The sequence below is a fragment of the Ipomoea nil genome, unplaced genomic scaffold (assembly GCF_001879475.1).
Source record: "Ipomoea nil cultivar Tokyo-kokei standard unplaced genomic scaffold, Asagao_1.1 scaffold0190, whole genome shotgun sequence".
NCBI classification, from domain to species: domain Eukaryota; kingdom Viridiplantae; phylum Streptophyta; class Magnoliopsida; order Solanales; family Convolvulaceae; genus Ipomoea; species Ipomoea nil.
In genome coordinates, this window is record NW_017616618.1 from 72,910 (window position 1) to 92,148 (window position 19,239).

Genomic DNA, 19,239 nt, shown 5'->3' on the forward strand with positions numbered 1-19,239 from the left:
AGAAAGTCATTTCGCATGTAGTCAGCTATTAGCTAACAGCTAATTTATCAAACATCTTTCTACAATTAACTAATGCTATCAACTAATTAAACCCACTAACCCAATAAGCTAACAACTATTTACCAAACACCTCCTTTGTATTTTGTTATTGTTCTCTTCTTTCTTACGTGTAACTTGTGTATTGCAGACATTGGTTAGATATCAGCTGCCCGTGGTGGTTATAGTGTTTAACAATGGGGGAACCTATGGTGGTGACAGAAGGAACCCCGAAGAAATAACTGGACCTTACAAAGATGATCCGCCACCCAGTGCTGCGTATCATGTTTTGATTGAAGCTTTTGGGGGTAAAGGTTATCTTGTTGGGACCCCGGATGAACTGAAATCGGCACTTGCCGAATCCTTTTCTGCTAGGAAACCTGCTGTTATCAATGTCACTATTGATCCTATGCTGGTGCTGAAAGTGGGAGACTGCAACACAAAAACTGAGGCGCAGGGCATTTCAGATCCATTTACACATGGTGGCAGTGTAGTAGGTACGAGCAATGAAACCCAATATCTCCCATATGTTTCTCTGCGTGCTTTCTGTGTGTCTAAATATATCTGTTTTTGGGTACGTCTAAGGTCTCATTTTCTCGAGACATCTTATTTCTCATCCCAACCTGATTTTCTCATGACACTTGAATTTATGAAATTCCAGGATCAAGTGCTTTTGAAGTGTTGGTGATGCAGCATCTTTTTGGTCATTTTCTTGGGGCTGGAAGCTTGTCACACCATGTCTAGTGTTTCTAGATTAATAGTGTCAGTATATGTGTATGTGAATGTATCATAAAGGTCCATACTTAATCTTAACCTGCGGACTTGTGAAAGGATTGCACTGCAATTACTACATGATTACACTACATTCAAATACAGGTCCTCCAGGCATGTCTAGAAACGGTAACAGTGCAATCATATAGTAATTGAAATGCAATTCTTTACAAGTTCGCAATTCGCAAGTTGAAGGTTGGTTTTCACCTGATTAGAAATCGTAGCATAAATGTGAGTAAAGTATATCAACATAAAAGAAACATCTCACTTTTATAATGCAATTTGTCACAGATGAGTTACCTCAATATTGTTGAGATGTAATTTTGTCAGTCGTCAGTTCATTCCAATGAAAAAAAAAAAAAAAGAAAGTAAAAGAAGCCCAGGAAAGTAAGCCTGTGGAATTTACATTTGTAACCCTCAATTCCCCAGGAACGCAAAAATTGAGGGGGTCAAAGGAAATGAACAACTATGACAAACCATAGCCATAAGAATTAGGGTGCTCAAAGAATGATGGGAAAAGAGGCTAGAAAACCCATATGAAAACGCCTAATTCTAATTCAACCCTCGATTCTTACCCCGAGTAAATTGTTGAAAGCGATCATCCCTGTGGCTAATGTTGGGGACAGTGACAAAAAGACCTTTAGTGAGTTGTATAATGGCATTCCCATGCATGTCAATGGGCTTATTCTTCACTTCCAGTGGGAATGCTGGACTTATCAGACATGCGTACATTGTACAGTTTGTAAACTCTTGCTCGGTTCTCTGCCCACCACTGTTCTGCCTGTTTCTCACTAAACCTCTTCCGGCTGCATTTAAACAGTTATTAAGATTTTAATTTCATACATAATAAATCCTTTGACTGCTCTAACTCAATGTTTTGAAGAGATACATTGCTAATTAGCTCACAAGGGCAATGCAAAAAGTAAAGGCACCAACAAAGCATATCCAATTGGAAAAGTAAAATCTAGTTAGAATTAAGATACCTGAAGCGAACACGCTTAAGATCCTTCAAGCCTCCTGGCAAGGAAGTAAGTGTAATATACACACCAGGCTCATCTTGCTCGACCCATTCATTCTCATTTCGAGAATCACTCTCTTTTGTTCTGTTCCCATTTCTTGCCATTGCCTCAGAATTCCCTTGCCTGTTATGACCAATATTCCAATTACCAGCAATATAATGCTCAATCCATTAGAAAGTGGCTGGCTGTTGCCTCCATTTAAGTCTAATTCCTGAGAAGATACTTGACCATTCAAATGGTCAATAGACACATTTGAAATGTCAACAGATAGAGGACTTGAGCTAAAGGAAGCAGATGTAGGAGATTTTATGTTTCGGGCAGCACCAACAGGCAATCTTTCAGCCATTTCCTTCAGCTACATCAAGTGTCAACAACAAACAGATGATTAGCAACAGAAGTATCATAGTGAACAAATTTAGCAAAAAAACAAAAAAACAAAAACCAAAAACAAAAAAAAACAAAAAAACAAAAACAAAATTAAATTAAATTAAAAATTCAACATTATTGGATAGATGGCAAAACAGCTAGCACCATAACTCTTAAAAATGTCAATTCTATATTGAAAAAAAAAAATGTTATTCTCACCTAGGGGTGTAAACGAGCCGAGCCGAGCTCGAGCATGGGTTGGCTCGAGCTCGAGCTCGATAAGCATAGTTCGGCTCGAGCTCGAGCTCGATCGAGCACAAAAAATGATGCTCGAGCTCGAGCTCGATCGAGCACAAAAAATGATGCTCGAGCTCGAGCTCGATCGAGCACAAAAAATGATGCTCGAGCTCGGCTCGGCAATTTTTCGCGCTCGAGTAGCTCGATTGTTCAAGCTCAAGAATTCGAGCTCGAGTTCGAGCTCGAGTTCAGGCTCGATTTTAATCGCGAGTTTGATATATTTGAATTCATATTTTAATTAATAGTAAATATTATTTTATCCATACATAAATAATAAAAACTTTAAAAATTTAAAAGTCCAAACTTCAAGATTTAAGATTTTCCTACTTTGCGAGTTTTAAGTAATTTAAATATATATATATATATATATATATATATATATATATATATATATATATATATATATAATATTTATCTATTTATTTAATTGTTATTTAATTATGGCTCGCGAGCGGCTCGACGAGCCACGAGCCTAGAATATTTGAGCTCGAGCTCGGCTCGTTTACTAAACGAGCCGCTCGAGTTCGGCTCGAGCTCAATTTTGACTGAGCTCGAACCGAGCTTTGACCGAGCAGCTCGCGAACCGCTCGGCTCATTTACACCCCTATTCTCACCTACTAAAATCACTACATAATTTTCACTCCCTAATATGGAGTTTTAATTAGAAAAGAAAATTTATTTATTTTCATGGATTACTCATGAACTGACCAAAACCCCACCATAAGTAAATAAAAAATGTACATAATAATCAACTATAAAAAGCATCCAATAAAATGCCACGTTGTAGTGATTAATAGGAAAAAAACTTATGTAAGAGTTGCTTACACAAACACACACATAAAGTTGTAGGGGCTAAATCAGGAAATAAAAGCAGAGAAAATCAGGATAAATGAGGAAATAAAATCCCTAATCTAAGATTCCGAACCAAAAATAAATCACTTACATTAGGGAATACAACGACAGAAACTTTCCCACAATAACTAATGTTTGTCCAGAGATCTACTCAAGCATTTGGTTTGCAATCTTGAATTGTAATTTGATGAATGAATGTTTTGTGCATTTTTTAGGATTTTTTTTTTTTTTGTTGGATTTTTTTAGAATTTCAAGTATAATTAGTGTGAAATTTAATAGAGAATTTCTGTATTTTAGTAGTGTTCATAATATTTAATTATTTGTAAGGGATCCAACATGATTAAATTTTAACAACATTTGAAAGAATATATTGATATTGTTCAATGATAACTAACTTTTGGATTTGAAACAAATAATTTGTAAATTTTATTTTGTAATTTGATGTTTAGTTGAGTGTATTTATACATGTTTAAACAGATTTATATTTCACCATACATTTATTTTCAAAAGATAGCAAATAACATATGAAAAAAAAAATCTTATTGTTAGATCTTTTCATTTGATATTACGGCTATATTCAAATTTATTTTATTTTATTTTATTTTATTTGTAGATGCCTCTCTTTATTGTTGATTATTGTTGAACAAAGGGGCATGCTACTACTGAATTTTTTTAAAAAGATTATAATGTTTTTATTTGGTTGATATGATACTGCTAGGAGGATATATTTTTTATTGCATACGATTTGCACATGTTTGGTTCTTTATTGAAATAATTGTTATATTAAAACGTGTACTTTTAGTAATTGACATCCTATTTTTTTCCTTTTGCCATGGAAGCCTAATTATCTACCTTGTCTTTTTTTAGATGTAAAAGCTTGAAATGCAGTAAAATTTTGACACAGGAATTGGCTAATATAATGCTTTTAGAAAACAATGTTTTACTATATAAAAAATAGATTTGTCACTAATACAGGCAATTTAGCACAAGCATCCATCTTACCTGAGCAGTGAGTGACTTGATTACTTCTTTTGCTGCTTTGCACTTGGCAGTCTCCTCCCCTGCTATTGCTATTGCCTCCTTCAGCTGTTTGGTAGTCATTTCTAGTTCTATCTCCTGAAGGCGCGCCTTGCGTGTAAGATTGTCTACCTGAGAAAAAGATAGATCAAACAAAATGTTAAAAGTAGCAAGGGGATGGAAACAGTGGATAGTATTTCCCATCAGTTTGAAAAATTCCCCACGGACCAATTGCATTTCATACACACTGCACACATAAAGCCAAGAATGCTGGGTAAAAGGAAAAACCAAGTGAAAATAAAGGTGGTAATGAGAAACTATAGAGGTTTACATGGAAATAACACTCCAGCAGTGCAGAAATGTAGGTCCTTTTCCTAGAATAAGATTGAGAAATAACTTTCCTAAGAAATGGCATGCAGATCTTGAATTAAAATGTACTCTGTAACTCTCAATCTTCTTTTTTACCCACATAGGATCCAGAGTTATTATTGACTTATCACATACATTCGGCCTTTACTCAAATTATTTTTTGAAGAAAAGGTCAAATAAAGCTTTGGTTTTTACTCTATACACATTAGCTTCAAAATGCCCCTTCATCATCCTTAATAACATCTTGAAGACTAACAGAAGCATGAAATCCAATATCCCATCTAAATCACCCTAAAATCCACATATACAGAGAGCTTCTATGACATTTTTACTTAATTTTTACAATCACCAACAACCTGTTACTGCATGCCCACAAATCAAATGAAATCATGTCAAAAAGGATGAAATCTATATGTGATGCTTCTCTAATGGGTTATACAAGCATTTATTGAAGTTTGTTACTTTCTTCCTATCCCACAAAAAAGCAAGTGTTCATTATTGGGAAAAATTCCATGGCTGCCACATACAGCATAGGTAATAACCTTTAGCTAAAAATAACATAATATAGCTTAGGGATAACACTTGGATCCAATGGTGTTTCAACTTTCAAGTATTACACCTAGCAGAAATAAATTATGATGATAACAAGAGAATGAAAAATAAAATATGATCAGAGATAAATTGCTAGATTACTTGGTGGTGGGATAATTACAAGAGCCTAGAATTTATGGGTTATGAGAGATACATAAGAATCTAGATTCATAACATTGTCATTTACCACATCTGATAAATTAATGTGACTTTGACTCTTCAGCTCTTAGTTTTCCAACAAGTTTTAAGAGATGAAATTGGATATAGGAAGGTGTGATTACACTACACAATGACCAAAAGAGGAGACAAGAAATATTAACCTCAGGTCATGATTAGAGTTTAGACTACTGCATTAATTATATAAATAACACACTTTCTCATCTGGAGATCTGTTAGAGAAAAGAACAAGGAGGTATTTTGATTGACTAGAAACTGAAGAAAAGAAACAGGAAGTCACAAGACTTTCCCCAACAAGAGTTTTAGGCTCTTGCCTAGCTACTAAAGCTTAAAGACTAAGGAAGATTATTGGATGATTTACTCTCATCTAGAGATTCTAATTTATAGTGCTAGGAAATAAATAATTATAGAAAGGAGATGATTGTTGAGATGATTATGCCTCTATTTATTTTTGTCAAATCCCTTGAGTTAAGCCTTCCTTGTATATTCTGATTTGCCTGATTTGCATCCTTCCTTTTTTTCTGAGTAAACCATCTCTTATTTTGGGTGCGTATCATTGCCACCCACCAAAGAAACAGCCTTGTCCCCAAGGCTAGATTGGAAAGACTGCCCTATATTGTCCGGTGTCGATTTGGTCAGTTACACCAGGCTCGTCGCTCGTTTCGTCCTCGTCATCCTCTGCTGCAATTAGAGTTTGCAAGGATTTATTCGGGCATACATGAAGCGGACTGTACGGTTGCTGACAACGGAAACAAAGTCCTTTGGCGCGCATGTCCAGATACTCTTTGTTAGAATAATGTCGTGCCGGAGCTCGTGATGTTGATGTGCTGGAATTCCGTACTGAAGACTGCATAGCAGGAAACGCAGGTTGTGTTTGGGAGGAGAAGGAAGATGTTTGATTGCTGCCAGAGAATTGAGACTGGGTTGGAATGGGTTTGGGCTGTGAATAATTCAAAACAGAATTGGTTTGGGAATTCTTCCCATGCCCATTAGACCAAGTAGACCCACTATGTGAATGAATTATCTGGAGCGCTGCATTTTCATCTTGCAGACTGCGTCCAAGGAGCCGGCCTGTGGAGAGAAATTCAATTTCTCGTTCTGCCGCACGAGCGACACGCATCGCTGTTCGGAGATCTGTCACATCATTCGGTCGAAGCCGCACCCGAATTGCAGGTTTCAAGCCATTGAGAAAAAGCCCTAATTGAATGTGAGGAGCAAGTCCAGGAATTTGGGCAATGCGAGCTCGAAACGCAGCGATGAATTCATCCACCAAGCCCGTTTGACGAAGAGCGGCAAGCTGTTCAAACGGTGGCCCAGGCAATTCGTCGCCAAATTCTTCCAAAAGGTCATGTGTGAATTTAGTCCAAGAGTGGGTTGTTGTTGTTGTAGCCATTGGAGCCAATGTAGAGCTGCCCCCTCCATACTAACGAAAGCTGTTGGGACCTTCAAATCCTCTCGGGTGTGATGAATGGCAAAGTACTGCTCCACTCTAGCTAACCACCCAATCGGATATGTGCCTTCAAATGTAGGAAGTTCTGTTTTTCTAATGGGCAGCGAGGTGTTGTCCGGCTGAACATATTCTGGAAGAGAGGTTGAATTCGGCGTTGGGATGGAAGTTGATGAAGTACTGGCATTGTTGTGCCCTCCGCCTTGGAAGGAGAGAGCGATGAGATCAGACATCCTAGCCACAGAATCTTCTATGGCTGTAAATCGATCGGTCAATGTAGTCAACTCAGTACGGATTGCATCTTGGTTCTTCTCTAACGTCTCTATGCGGGAATCTCGTGTGTTCGCCATCCAACGGCAGGTCGGACCAATTTGTTAGAGAAAAGAACAAGGAGGTATTTTGATTGACTAGAAACTGAAGAAAAGAAACAGGAAGTCACAAGACTTTCCCCAACAAGAGTTTTAGGCTCTTGCCCCACAAGAGTTTTAGGCTCTTGCCTAGCTACTAAAGCTTAAAGACTAAGGAAGATTATTGGATGATTTACTCTCATCTAGAGATTCTAATTTATAGTGCTAGGAAATAAATAATTATAGAAAGAGTTAATTACCAATTTGGTCCTCTGACTATTGTGAGATTACCAATTTGATCCTCGACTATATTTCTTACCCAATTAACTCCTTCAACTATGAAAACGTTAACCAATTTAGTCCTTTGCTCAGACAGCCGTCAACCTGCAGTTTAATGGGAAGGTAGTTTAGGAATTTTCATTAGCCCTGCGCGGCTGCGCCATTTATACTGATTCCTGGCCACCATCGTCGGAATCATCAAAACCCACATGTTCTCCGCCGTGTTCTCCGCCTTCGGCGACCCCATCCCTTGGCTAATCGCGCTTTCTATGTTGTCGCAACTTCCAAACTGGAAAGTCGAGCTTTCTATGTTGTGGCTTGTTCTTTTGAATTAAAAGCCATAAATACTTGATCTTTTACATTACTGTCTGTAATATTTTGCATATAGGGGCATTGCCAAGCAACAATAAAGGCTCTACTGCATTTTCTGCACTGAGCAGAATTGGTGGTTATAGATAGCTTTCAGGAGCAGAGAGTGAGGGTAGAAATGCCAATGGAAAATGTCTACCTACACCAAATTTGGAGATTTACAGTTCGACTGAGAGTGAAGACTCAAATGCGAATGGAACAATTTTGCCTACACCAAATTTGAAGGTTTACATTTTGGGGACTGGAGGTTTTGGGACAGTGTTTAAAGGATGGGTTGATGAGAACACGCTTGCACCATCTAAACCCGGTAGTGGGATGATTGTTGCTATCAAGAAATTGAACCCTGGAAGTCTGCAAGGATTTGAGGAGTGGCAGGTACTGATAGTAGATTCTCTTTAGATTATCTTCTACCGTTATCTGACTTGTGTAAGCCGAGTTTCGTCTCGCTCTTCGGCAGCTCCTCCCTGGGGCTAGGCTACAGCTTGGTGTTCAGCGAGGCTCTTTTAGCGCCGGTGATTCCCTCCGTGTCCGCAAACGCCGGCAGGATTTTCTTGCCGCTGGTGAAGTCCCTCTGTAACAAGAGATATACAGAGGTATATGTAGTCGCAGCAACTCACACCCCAACAAGACTCTAGCTCAGCACAATGTTTGTTAGGAGCAGTCAATGTCACGTGCTTGTAGCCATGCTAGTATATTAATTCTTTTTCCTTTCTCTTCTGGAATGAAACATTCTCCTAGAACACTGTAATAAACTTTTCAGTATGTCTCTCAATGAAGCTTCCTGCACTTCGCGAAACTCTGCGCCGCTTGCGGGAGAAACGCCGGCGCCAGCACGGAGCACAAATTAGGCGCGTGGGTGATGTTAACTTGCTTCCTAACGTCTGTAACCTCTCCTCCACGTTCTTGACGGCCAACCCTTGAGCGAAATTCCAGTCAAAGTATAAATTCCGAAACTACCCTCACATTAAACAGCAGGTTGACGGCTGCCCAAGCAAAGGACCAAATTGGTTAAAGTTTTTATAGTTGGAGGACTTAATTGGGTAAGAAATATAGTCGAGGACCAAATTGGTAATTTCACAATAGTCAAGGGACCAAATCGGTAATTAACTCTTATAGAAAGGAGATGATTGTGGAGATGATTGTTGAGATGATTATGCCTCTATTTATTTTTGTCAAATCCCTTGAGTTAAGCCTTCCTTGTATATTCTGATTTGCCTGATTTGCAACCTTCCTTTTTTTCTGAGTAAACCATCTCTTATTTTGGGTGCGTATCAAGATCCCTATTCTGATAGTTCACTCAAGCTCACAGTGAACTTCCCATTCAAACTTATAATCCTTCATGACCCAGATGTCCCAAGTGTCCCAATGAACTTTATTGAAGCAATTCTTCTCCTTATCATACACCACAATGTAACCATTTTGAGTGCCTGTTAGTCGAAACTTATCTAAAGAACAAATTATGCCAAATATGTCATTGGAAATGAAGCTTTGGAGCATGAACTCACCCATTCCTTTTGCATGTCATTTAGGGGTAAAATAATGAAATAATAATATTTTTAATGAAATAATTAACTGTAAATGTTGACAATTCAAGCTAAGCTAAGCTAAGTGCTTATAAAATATGACTAAACTCTAATAACAAGTGGGTAAAGTAAAATTAACCCTATTATAACCAAATACAAAGATTATTTGAATTTATAGTTACTTTTTAAATGAAAATGCAATAAATTTATCATCATATCATTATTTTGCATGAAAGACCTGATTGACTGACTGAAATGCAAGCTGAAACCAAAGGGATTTTAACTGTGATTTCGAAACAACTGGGGATCCAAGTATTACTGTCAAAAGCCTCTGAGTAGTTTTGTTCATAGGATTAGGGAGAATTGGATAACCTAATCCTGTGATTGGTTCATTTTAATGGATTTGGGATTACAACACCCAATCTAAAATGTGGGGATTATAATAAAGGTGGGGAGGCAGTGGGACAAATTATCCCAATTTTTGGGATAAACAAAACAAAGGGAATGAGTTTTTCTTTTTTTGCACCAAACAAGCCTTAAGAGATCCACATGAAATAATCTTACAGTAAAATGAGAAAGTTGCACTATTGGGAAATGGTAGAACAGTAAGATGCTTACCTGTGCTCTCAATCTAATGAGTTCTTGGTTAAGGTTATCATTTGTCTTCTTAGAATCATCGAGTACAATCTTTGGCGAAGTGAGTCCGCCTAGAGTTGGGGTTGGTGTAGTAGAACGAGGTGGACTTGCCTGTCTTGATACTGGAGATGTTGCTCTAGAAATGATTCTTGATCCAGGAACAGAAGCTGAAAAGAACTTCTTAGATGAACCAAACACCGGATTAAAAGATTTGGAGGCATTGAGGGTTCCCCATTGTGAGCTACCATTTGGAATAGGTGATACACGACTGCTATTGAATTCCAACTTTTTCTTTTGCTTGGAAGTGCGGACTTCACCTTGTTTAAAGGTTTCCATTGAAGAAAACCTAGCAAGATGAGAACGGGACCTTGTATCCAACTTCTCCTCTCCTCTTTATCAATAACATCATTTATCCCCTGATCCATACTTCCTCTTCTACTAACATGAAGCATCAGTTTCAGCAGCTTTTTTCAATTTAAAAAAGCAATTATCACATACACGATATGATTTATTAGGATTTGGTGCCATTGATGCCCTCAGAGATTTCTTGCTGCTGCATGAATGACAAAATACAAGCCCACAATTATAACAGTTATGCCGTTTCCTTTTAAAATTAAATGGAAGTCGGCATCCAGAACACACAGATTGATCAACCCCTGAAACCCATTTAATTTGTGAAGGCAGATGGCTGCAGTAAATTAAAATTGGTACCACAAGCAATGCTTTTGACCTGCTTGTCTTTTAGAGCTTCAATTAAAGTTGGTGAATTTCTGTCATCAATATCCCCGCGACCCAATCTTCCATTTGCACCCTTTCCCCGTGTAAACTTCAGTTCGGGAAGTCAACACAGCAACATGGTAAGCACCACAAGCTATCTCCTCAACAAAACTCTTTGCAATTTTTGCTTCAACACGACATGGAAATTTTCCATCAGCTTGAGGATTTCCTAACTGGCCATAAACAGGACTACCCATAGTGTATACTTGACCTGAAGTGGTTAGAGCAACAGTCAAGCTGTGTCCACAAGCAACCTGGCAAAAGTTGGGTTCAACAAGAGCAGCAACACGGGTGGGCACAAGTCTTGATTCCTTGTCACCATGTCCAAGTCGACCTTTATCACCATCTCCCCATGTAAATAGTTTTCCGGATGAACAATTGCTAGAGCTTGAGTTTCCAACCATGACTTCTACAACAGCAGCACTATGCCAAACACCACAAGCTGCTCGTACAGTTCGAAGTCCCTTGAGAGATTCCACTTCCCTAGGTTTAAAAATGCTTTTTCTATCTCCATGGCCAAGAACACCAAAGGTTCCATCACCAAAAGTAAACAATTGCCCAGCAGAGGTTACAACAGCAGTGTGCCAAGGACCACAACAGATAAATGAGACATGGATGCCCTCCAAAGGCCCATTTACTCTTTTTGGAACCCAATGACTCACTTCATTCCCATGCCCAAGACCAAAATGACCATCACCCCAAGTATACAGATCACCAGAAAGTGTTACAGCACAGGTATGATATTCACCACAAGCAACAAGCTCTATGTTTGAAATGCTGAGGGCATCTATAAGCTTTGGATTCAAAACATCTGCATCAATGCCATGCCCAAGCCTGCCTCCTGATTCTTCACCCCAGGAGAACATCTCTCCTTGCTTTGTCACTAGTGCAGCATGGCGTCCACCACAAGCTATATTCTGCACATCTAATACAACAGCAGATTCTAAAGCCTTAGGCAATAAAGAATCCAGTGTGACATCCAAAGAGCTTCCAACACGGTGGGGTCCACCACCCATTACACCATCCCCAATACCTTCACCCCAAATAAAAACATCCCCCAAGGCATCACCATCATCATGCCCAGAACCTTGACTTGATGAACTAACGGCACTTGAAAGACTTACTCTAAAACCATCGATTCCTGTTGCCTTCATGTGACCATGCATTCCATCTGAGCCTCCAGAAGACAAGGAATGTATAGAACCACTAGCAGAATCTGAAGGGAAAAACACTTTGGGAGGCAACAATATCACATCTGAAAAAGCCTTGTCCAAATCGTTTTTTGGAGGGCTTCCATAAGGACTACGAAGTCTTAGCTGATCACCAAGATCCTGCTTCAGAGGTAGAAACTAATTCAATATATATATATATATATATATATATATATATATATCGCGTTATGATGAATGTATTAGACCTAACCCTAGCAGTAATCCTAGTCCTAATCCGTGTAGTAATGGGCTTAGCCAAACATGTTTATATAAATATTTAGGTCCTCTGTACACACTTGTATGCATAGAAGAATACAATAAAACCTTTCTACTTTCACAGTATATACCTTTTGTGAGCTATTACCACTACCAAATGGAGAATGCAATGGAGAACTTCTTCGTGTGTACGTCCTGGGACTAGTAGCACCTGAAGAGATCCCATCACTTCTTGATTCTGTCCTCCATTTTCGCTGATGACCACGTGAAATCAATGCCTTCAAGCCACTAAACCAGACCTCTGCCTCATCTTTGTCTTTACATATCTAGAATAAATACAGAGAAGAGAAAGAACACAAAAGTTGCAGTCAACACTTTAACCAGAAAAGAAGGCGATGGCCGATGGCTAAGCTAGATTGAAACTCTTACCAAATCCAAAGATCTGTCGTTGTATATCAGGGAAAATGACTGGTAGGTACTCTTTCTCAGGCCTTGGGTATCTTTGAAAAATTGGCTAGCAAAGAATATTAATATGCTTAGAATAATCAAATAACATAATCCAGACTTTACTAAAAAAACTTATGATGTGGGATTGAAAATATAAAATTAATAATTTGTAGATTAGTATTCACTGAGTTACAATTTTATTTGGCACATTTGGCATGCAACTCATTAAGCAGCTTGTTATTTATGGGGAAAAAAAATGTGCTAATCACTTCTGTAAAATACGCAGCATACACTGTTTTATGATTAAGCTATAAAATTCTCTTAAGCTCGTTATATCATGATAGATAGAAATATAGAGCATCCTGAGTCCTGACAGTGAGAAACTTACAGTGCGCTGTCCAGAAATTATTCTGGAGACATGACTCAGTTTAAGATATTTCTCCTCTTTGCCTGAAATCCATATTAGAGCAGACTCATCCTGAAACAACAACCAAAATTACATCGAAGACTTTGAAAATGAATGCTGAGTACAAATATCAGAAAACCAGAAAACAAGAAAGAAGTCCTTCAAAAGAGAATCAACTTGGATATAATTCATAACACTGAAACCTATAGTAAACTAAAGAACACCATAAAATAGGAAACAAAAATTAAAGTTGCATCCATACATACAGTTACATGCTAGTCTTTTTCAGTAAGGACACAATTCCTATAGAAAACTTCATCACTATACATCCTGGGGCCAATCTGTTTTGTCAAAGATATTTGGACTGCTACTCGAAAGATACAAGGCTCCTTCTCAAAATGGGCAAAGATTAGATGATATGCTCTTTAAACAAAATATAACACCTTTGGGATAGACTTTCAGCAGAAGTTAACACAAAGAAGCAAATTAAAGAATGCAATGACTCAAATTTGAATCAATTCTACCAACCACATACGAATATTCTGTTTGGAAAAGTTGATAGCATGATGTCTAATGTAAGAGAAGTCTAGCAATCCATAAAACAACCACTTAAAGCAGGTCCTTATCGAAGACCTATTGTCCAAGTGGAAGGAGTTTGGTTCCACATAAGCAAGGTCTCAGGTTCAAGCCTTGTGAATAGAGCAACCAAAGTTTTTAAAACGAAATGCACAGTAGAACGACAGGGGTCTATCTCACTATAAAGCACAAAGCAAAGCATCATTTTTGTATAAAAAGACACACAATGTGTCAAAATTAAATATTATAATCTAGAATGATATAAAAATAGTTTATAAATGCAATTTTTAAGACAAAAAAAAAATAAATAAATAATACTGTAGTTGATACCAGTTTATAACAATACAGATCAACAGGTGTATGACATCCTTAATCATTGATGTATACCATTAAGCAACAAAATGATTCCTTTTGACAATTGTACAAAATTCTACAGTTAATAAAAATAATAATAATAGAATCATATTAACATAATATTCCATTATTTATTGGTCACTGTTATTTATCTAACACATATTAAAGTATTAATGAAACACTATATTGAATGCATTAATTAAGGTTTATTTATTTAATTTAAAAAAAAAAAAAAAAAATCACCTAGAGTGTGCACTGCCCACCACTTACCACCCACTCTTTGTGGCCATCTCTTTTTGTCCACACACAGTGTGCAGAGAGAGACAAAGAGTGAAGAAGCAAACAATGAAGAAAGAGTGAAAGAAAAGCACAGCGATTGAGCGATAACCAAACTTCTTCCAAGAAAACAAAGGAGAAGAGATTAGAGTCGTTGGAAGCTATGGAGTCAACTCTCTTAGCTGAAGTAGCATTCGGCATACCTCTTAGAGGATTCTTGCCAGAAGCTATGGGTGAACGAAGGAGAAGAGATTAGGATCATTGGAAGCTGGACTCAACTCTCTTAGCTGAAGTAGCATACCTCTTAGAGGATGACCAATTCAAACCAGAAGCTATGAAGTCTCCGACAGGTTGCCAAAAGTTATGGAGTCACCAAATGATGGTCGGACACTATGGAGTTGCCAAGCACTATATCGAGATTTGAGTAAGTTTTTTAAGTGATTGCTTTATACCTCGATCATTTCAATCTAAGGCGACCACTTTGCTGTGCTTTTATGTTTTTCATTACTTCACTAAAGTGACATGATGCAATTTTAATCGCATTCACTTTGTCATTAAGCCGACCACTTTGCTGTGCTTTCGCTTTCAACAAGCACGAGAGCAATATGCATTGGGACTTGGGAGAGCTCCCATAGGATTTGGGGGCAGCTTAATACATGATTAGTCAAACCCAATGGCTACCAATACTGGGGGGGAGAGAGAGGGGGGGGGGGTCATGGTACCCAAAATAAATAAATACAAAAAAAAAAAAAAAAAAAAAAAAAAAAAAAAAAAAAAAAACAGATACCCAACTTGGGAAGTGCCAATAACATTCATCAAATCATAGGGGATCAAACTCTTTATCATGTGGACAACTTGTTGAAAGCTAATTTCCCAAGAACTAGTTCAGGTTAATTACAGGTATGCCAAATGGAGATAACAGCCTGGAAACATGTTTAATTGCTTGTGGAAACTTTTAAATTGACTACAGTGGCATACTATCTTATTTTAGTTTAGCATAGCATAGGATATCTCCAACATTAGCTGGCAAATAAATATGCTTGGTTAATACCCAACAGATATTATATAAAAGAGCATATATTGTTAAATAGGACCTTAAACATTAATTACCAAAAGAACAGACCTAACTGTATCTTGTAATAAAGAGAACAACTCAGCTTGTCAGTCCCCATTTTAAGAAAGGAAATGACATTAAAGCATGTACAATGTTGACATTTCACCAAAGGAAATGACATGAATAAAGATCAAAGAGAACACAAAGTAATACAAGTGCAACCTATCAAAATAATTAATAACAATTAGTAAAAGGAAAGTGATAATAAGAATGTGTCTAGGAATAAAACTTACATTTGCCAAACGGAAAGGACAAAACTTGGGTTTTCCTCTTCTTCCATACTTGAGCAAGTGTGCCCCCTTCTTAAGAGCAGTTACAGCCTGTTGAAAACATCAGCAATAACCTAATTAAAATAACCAAATCCTAACCCAGACAGAAAATAAGCATGTAACTTTCTCAAAAGAAAGGGAGATAAAGAAGTTTTAAGAGGTTAAATACTTGTACTTAAAAAATACAAATAAAAATAAAGAAAAACATGTGAATATCTCTCCTTGCCACTCTCTGGAACTTCAGAATTCAACTGCTTAGTTTTTTAATTCTCTATCTGGAAAAGAGATTACATGGTAAAGTTGTCAATTTCGCAATAGTACAGTGCCTCTGATGAGCAGTAGACATCCAGGCAAAATGTTGTATGCACTGCTGCCCAATTTTACATTCTATTTGTATCTCAATTTCAAATATATTCATTTCACAGCCCTTAACTATCTAGAATTCAGATAATCATTTGAGAATTTGACTGGTAATCTCATATTCAAATGTGTTAAGGAGAAGGGGAAACAATTATAATGAATAAAAAGAGATAGAATGTCAATTTCTAACTTGTAACTCAAGTCAATGTAAATGTAAATTAGCTATTCTTACTTGTTAATTCACTATGTAACCATATGGTAAGTCTCTAATCCAAAATTAACTCTTTATTTGTGTATGTAGGAACACTTTTTACAACCAAATTTTACCTAAATCCCTTAGGTTTGTCATTCCAAGGAACATTCCTTGCTATCTAGCATCAATCACTTGTCATCTGATACAAACAAGGAGTCCACAATGTTCAAGAGAAGATTTACCTCAACAAGGTACTAATGCCACAATATATTATACGTAGAAGCCTTGAGCTTGCCACTTGTGGGCATTATTGAAAAGAAGACAGGAATGAACTGTGACAATCAATGTATGAGCTAGGGAGTATTTTATCAGCTTTCCAGTCGATTATTTCTCAATTTTATTTATTTTCCCGCAGACAAGTATTGCCGGTAACTTAAACAGAGCTATAGATTGGTAATGGTAAATACTCCGGAACAACAACAACAACAATAAGACACCAATTTGCACACAAAAGATCATAAAGTTACCTGCTCAATGTCCCTTTCAACAGGTCCACCAGTTCTCCCAACATCCGAATTCATCCTATCCGCAATGTGAGAACTGAAGTACAAGCCCTAACTCTACTTAAAACCGCATCCCAAATCCAATCCATTACCAAGCCCATAGAGCCCTCCCATCCCATGCAGCAATCATCTACCAATCAATTAACCCAATTTACAAGCTCACCACGATTTCCGGAGCTCAAACACTAGGAAAACGGCGGATTATAGTCGCAGTGCAACGCGGAAGTGAAGCGGATAGCGTGATTTCCAGTGAGTATAACAAGGAAGCGACGGATCGAGCGAGGAATCTCTGGAGTGAACTTCACTTTACTGAATGGCGGACGAACAGCCCTGCTGATATATATGCACAAATACACAAACACACATATGCATATTATGCATATTATAGAGAGAGATTAGGGGGAAAGTGAAGCAACTAGGGATCAGCAGAATCTAAGTGTAATAATGGAGATATATTCAAAGAGCAGAGAAAATGAACGCTTTGATCTGAATATTAAATTGCAGGAAACGCAGGTGGGAGAAGCTGCTGAGGTTAACAGCCAGGGCCAAGGGAGAGAGACAGACAGAGACAGTGTTTGGACTAACCATAACTATCAAAATTATTTTTTTTCTTTTAATGGAGACATGGAGTCTCATTATATTGACTCTTTAACATTAACTAATTATTTAAAAAGAAAACCACATTTTTTTCTTTTTAATTACACAATGCTAAAATCACAACAATTTATAGAATTTAAGTCAACCAACGTCAACCTGACAAAAAATAAGTGATTAAATCTTTTTAATTCTGAATTTCAAAATAAATGAACTAGAACGATAAGTGGAGATTTAAAATTTGTGATGTAAAATAGTCCCGAACCTAACAAGTGATTCATGGGCTATTTTATTACGAGTTGTGTGACATATTGTAATATGAACATTAGACAACTACGGATTAAAAGTGATTTTTTTATTACAACTTGAAATGTGATGAGCGGGATACATGATATGAGCCCTCACTACCACCTTGTTGGAACCATATAAAAGTACTAGTTTTTTACGCGCATTGCGCGATTGAGATAATGCCCAATGTTTTTTTTTAATAAGTACTTTAAAGTATATCAAGGCAGGATTATATTAGAATTGTTCATGCATAAATAATTGAATGTTGAATTTGTGTATTTAAATAGGTAATTCTAAATTTACAAATGCAAGATAATATAGTCAAGATTGATTATAATTGTCAATAAAATAATTGTATAGGTATGATTGAAACCAAATACGGGACATAAGGGAGAGCAAATAAAAATTAGGGCGTAAAATTTTAAATATATACTAATATTTAAGAGCTAATTGTTGATTGTCAAACAAGGACATTGCGAGGTAATTTTCCACTTTAATTTGTTGTGTAATTTGAATACTCTTTTTGTTAATAAATCTCCCAAGTAGTTAATATGATTGACTTAATTATATATTATATTTTTTTTTTAATTATTATTATTATTATTATTATTATTAGTTTCATTATTATTATTATTATTATTATTATTATTATTATTATTATTATTATTATTATTATTATTATTATTATTATAATATGTATACCCTTAGGTCATTGTACATGTTAATCTAAAAAGCTAACTTTTTCAAATATCTTTTTATCAACCGTTGATATAATTCGCTGGTCAAATCAGCTAATATAATCCGCTAACGCTAACCGCTAACTACTGATTGTCAAACAATGACATTACGAGATAGTTCTCACTTCAATTTGTTGTGTGATTTGAATACTCCCTTTGTCAACAAATTCCTCAAGTAGTTAATATGATTGACTTTATTAATTATATTTTTCTTAAATTTTTCATGGTATTAATAAAATACTTGGTAAATAAATATATAACATTATTTTGTATTATAACTTTGATATTTAATTTTAAAAACAAAAAAAGATAATAGACAATGTATTGAATATAATCAATTGATGAATTTGAATGTAAAGAATTTTTACATTCGAGAAAAATAAAGATAATATAATATAATAAAATTATTTCTCTTAATTAAATTATTGATAATGAATATTTTTTTTTTATAAAGACATTGTAGGGACAATGTAGCGAATATAATCAATTGATGAATCTGAATGTAAAGAATTTTTATATTGGAGAAAAATAAAGACAATATAACTAATGAAATTATTTCTCTTATTTAATTTATTGATAATGAATAATTTTTTTGAATAAAAAAATTGTAGATACATAATTCTAAATTAAAGATCGAAATGCATATGTATTATTTTTTGTTATAACTACTAAATTATTATTTAATTAATTTAATAAAAGTAAAATAGAGTACTAAATATGCCAACTTTGATTGGGATGGGGTTCGAACTTCGAACTTAAGAC

General features: G+C 36.3%; 1 protein-coding gene and 1 pseudogene across 1 annotated transcript; both read right to left on the reverse strand.

Annotated features, from left to right (window-relative positions):
• Positions 1-1,051: 1,051 nt before the first annotated feature.
• Positions 1,052-17,440, reverse strand: LOC109187203 (annotated as a pseudogene).
• LOC109187208 lies at positions 5,766-7,050 on the reverse strand. The gene is made up of 2 exons (XM_019337346.1): positions 6,037-7,050; positions 5,766-5,997 (listed from the first exon to the last, which is right to left on the reverse strand). Exon 1 carries the CDS (start codon positions 6,886-6,888, stop codon positions 6,088-6,090), a length of 801 nt encoding a protein of 266 aa, XP_019192891.1. The 5' UTR covers positions 6,889-7,050; the 3' UTR covers positions 5,766-5,997; positions 6,037-6,087.
• Positions 17,441-19,239: the final 1,799 nt, after the last annotated feature.

What these genes read in the sequence shown, in the direction of transcription:
- LOC109187208 (XM_019337346.1), bottom strand. Translation starts at nt 6,888, where the DNA reads ATGGCTACAACAACAACAACCCACTCTTGGACTAAATTCACACATGAC.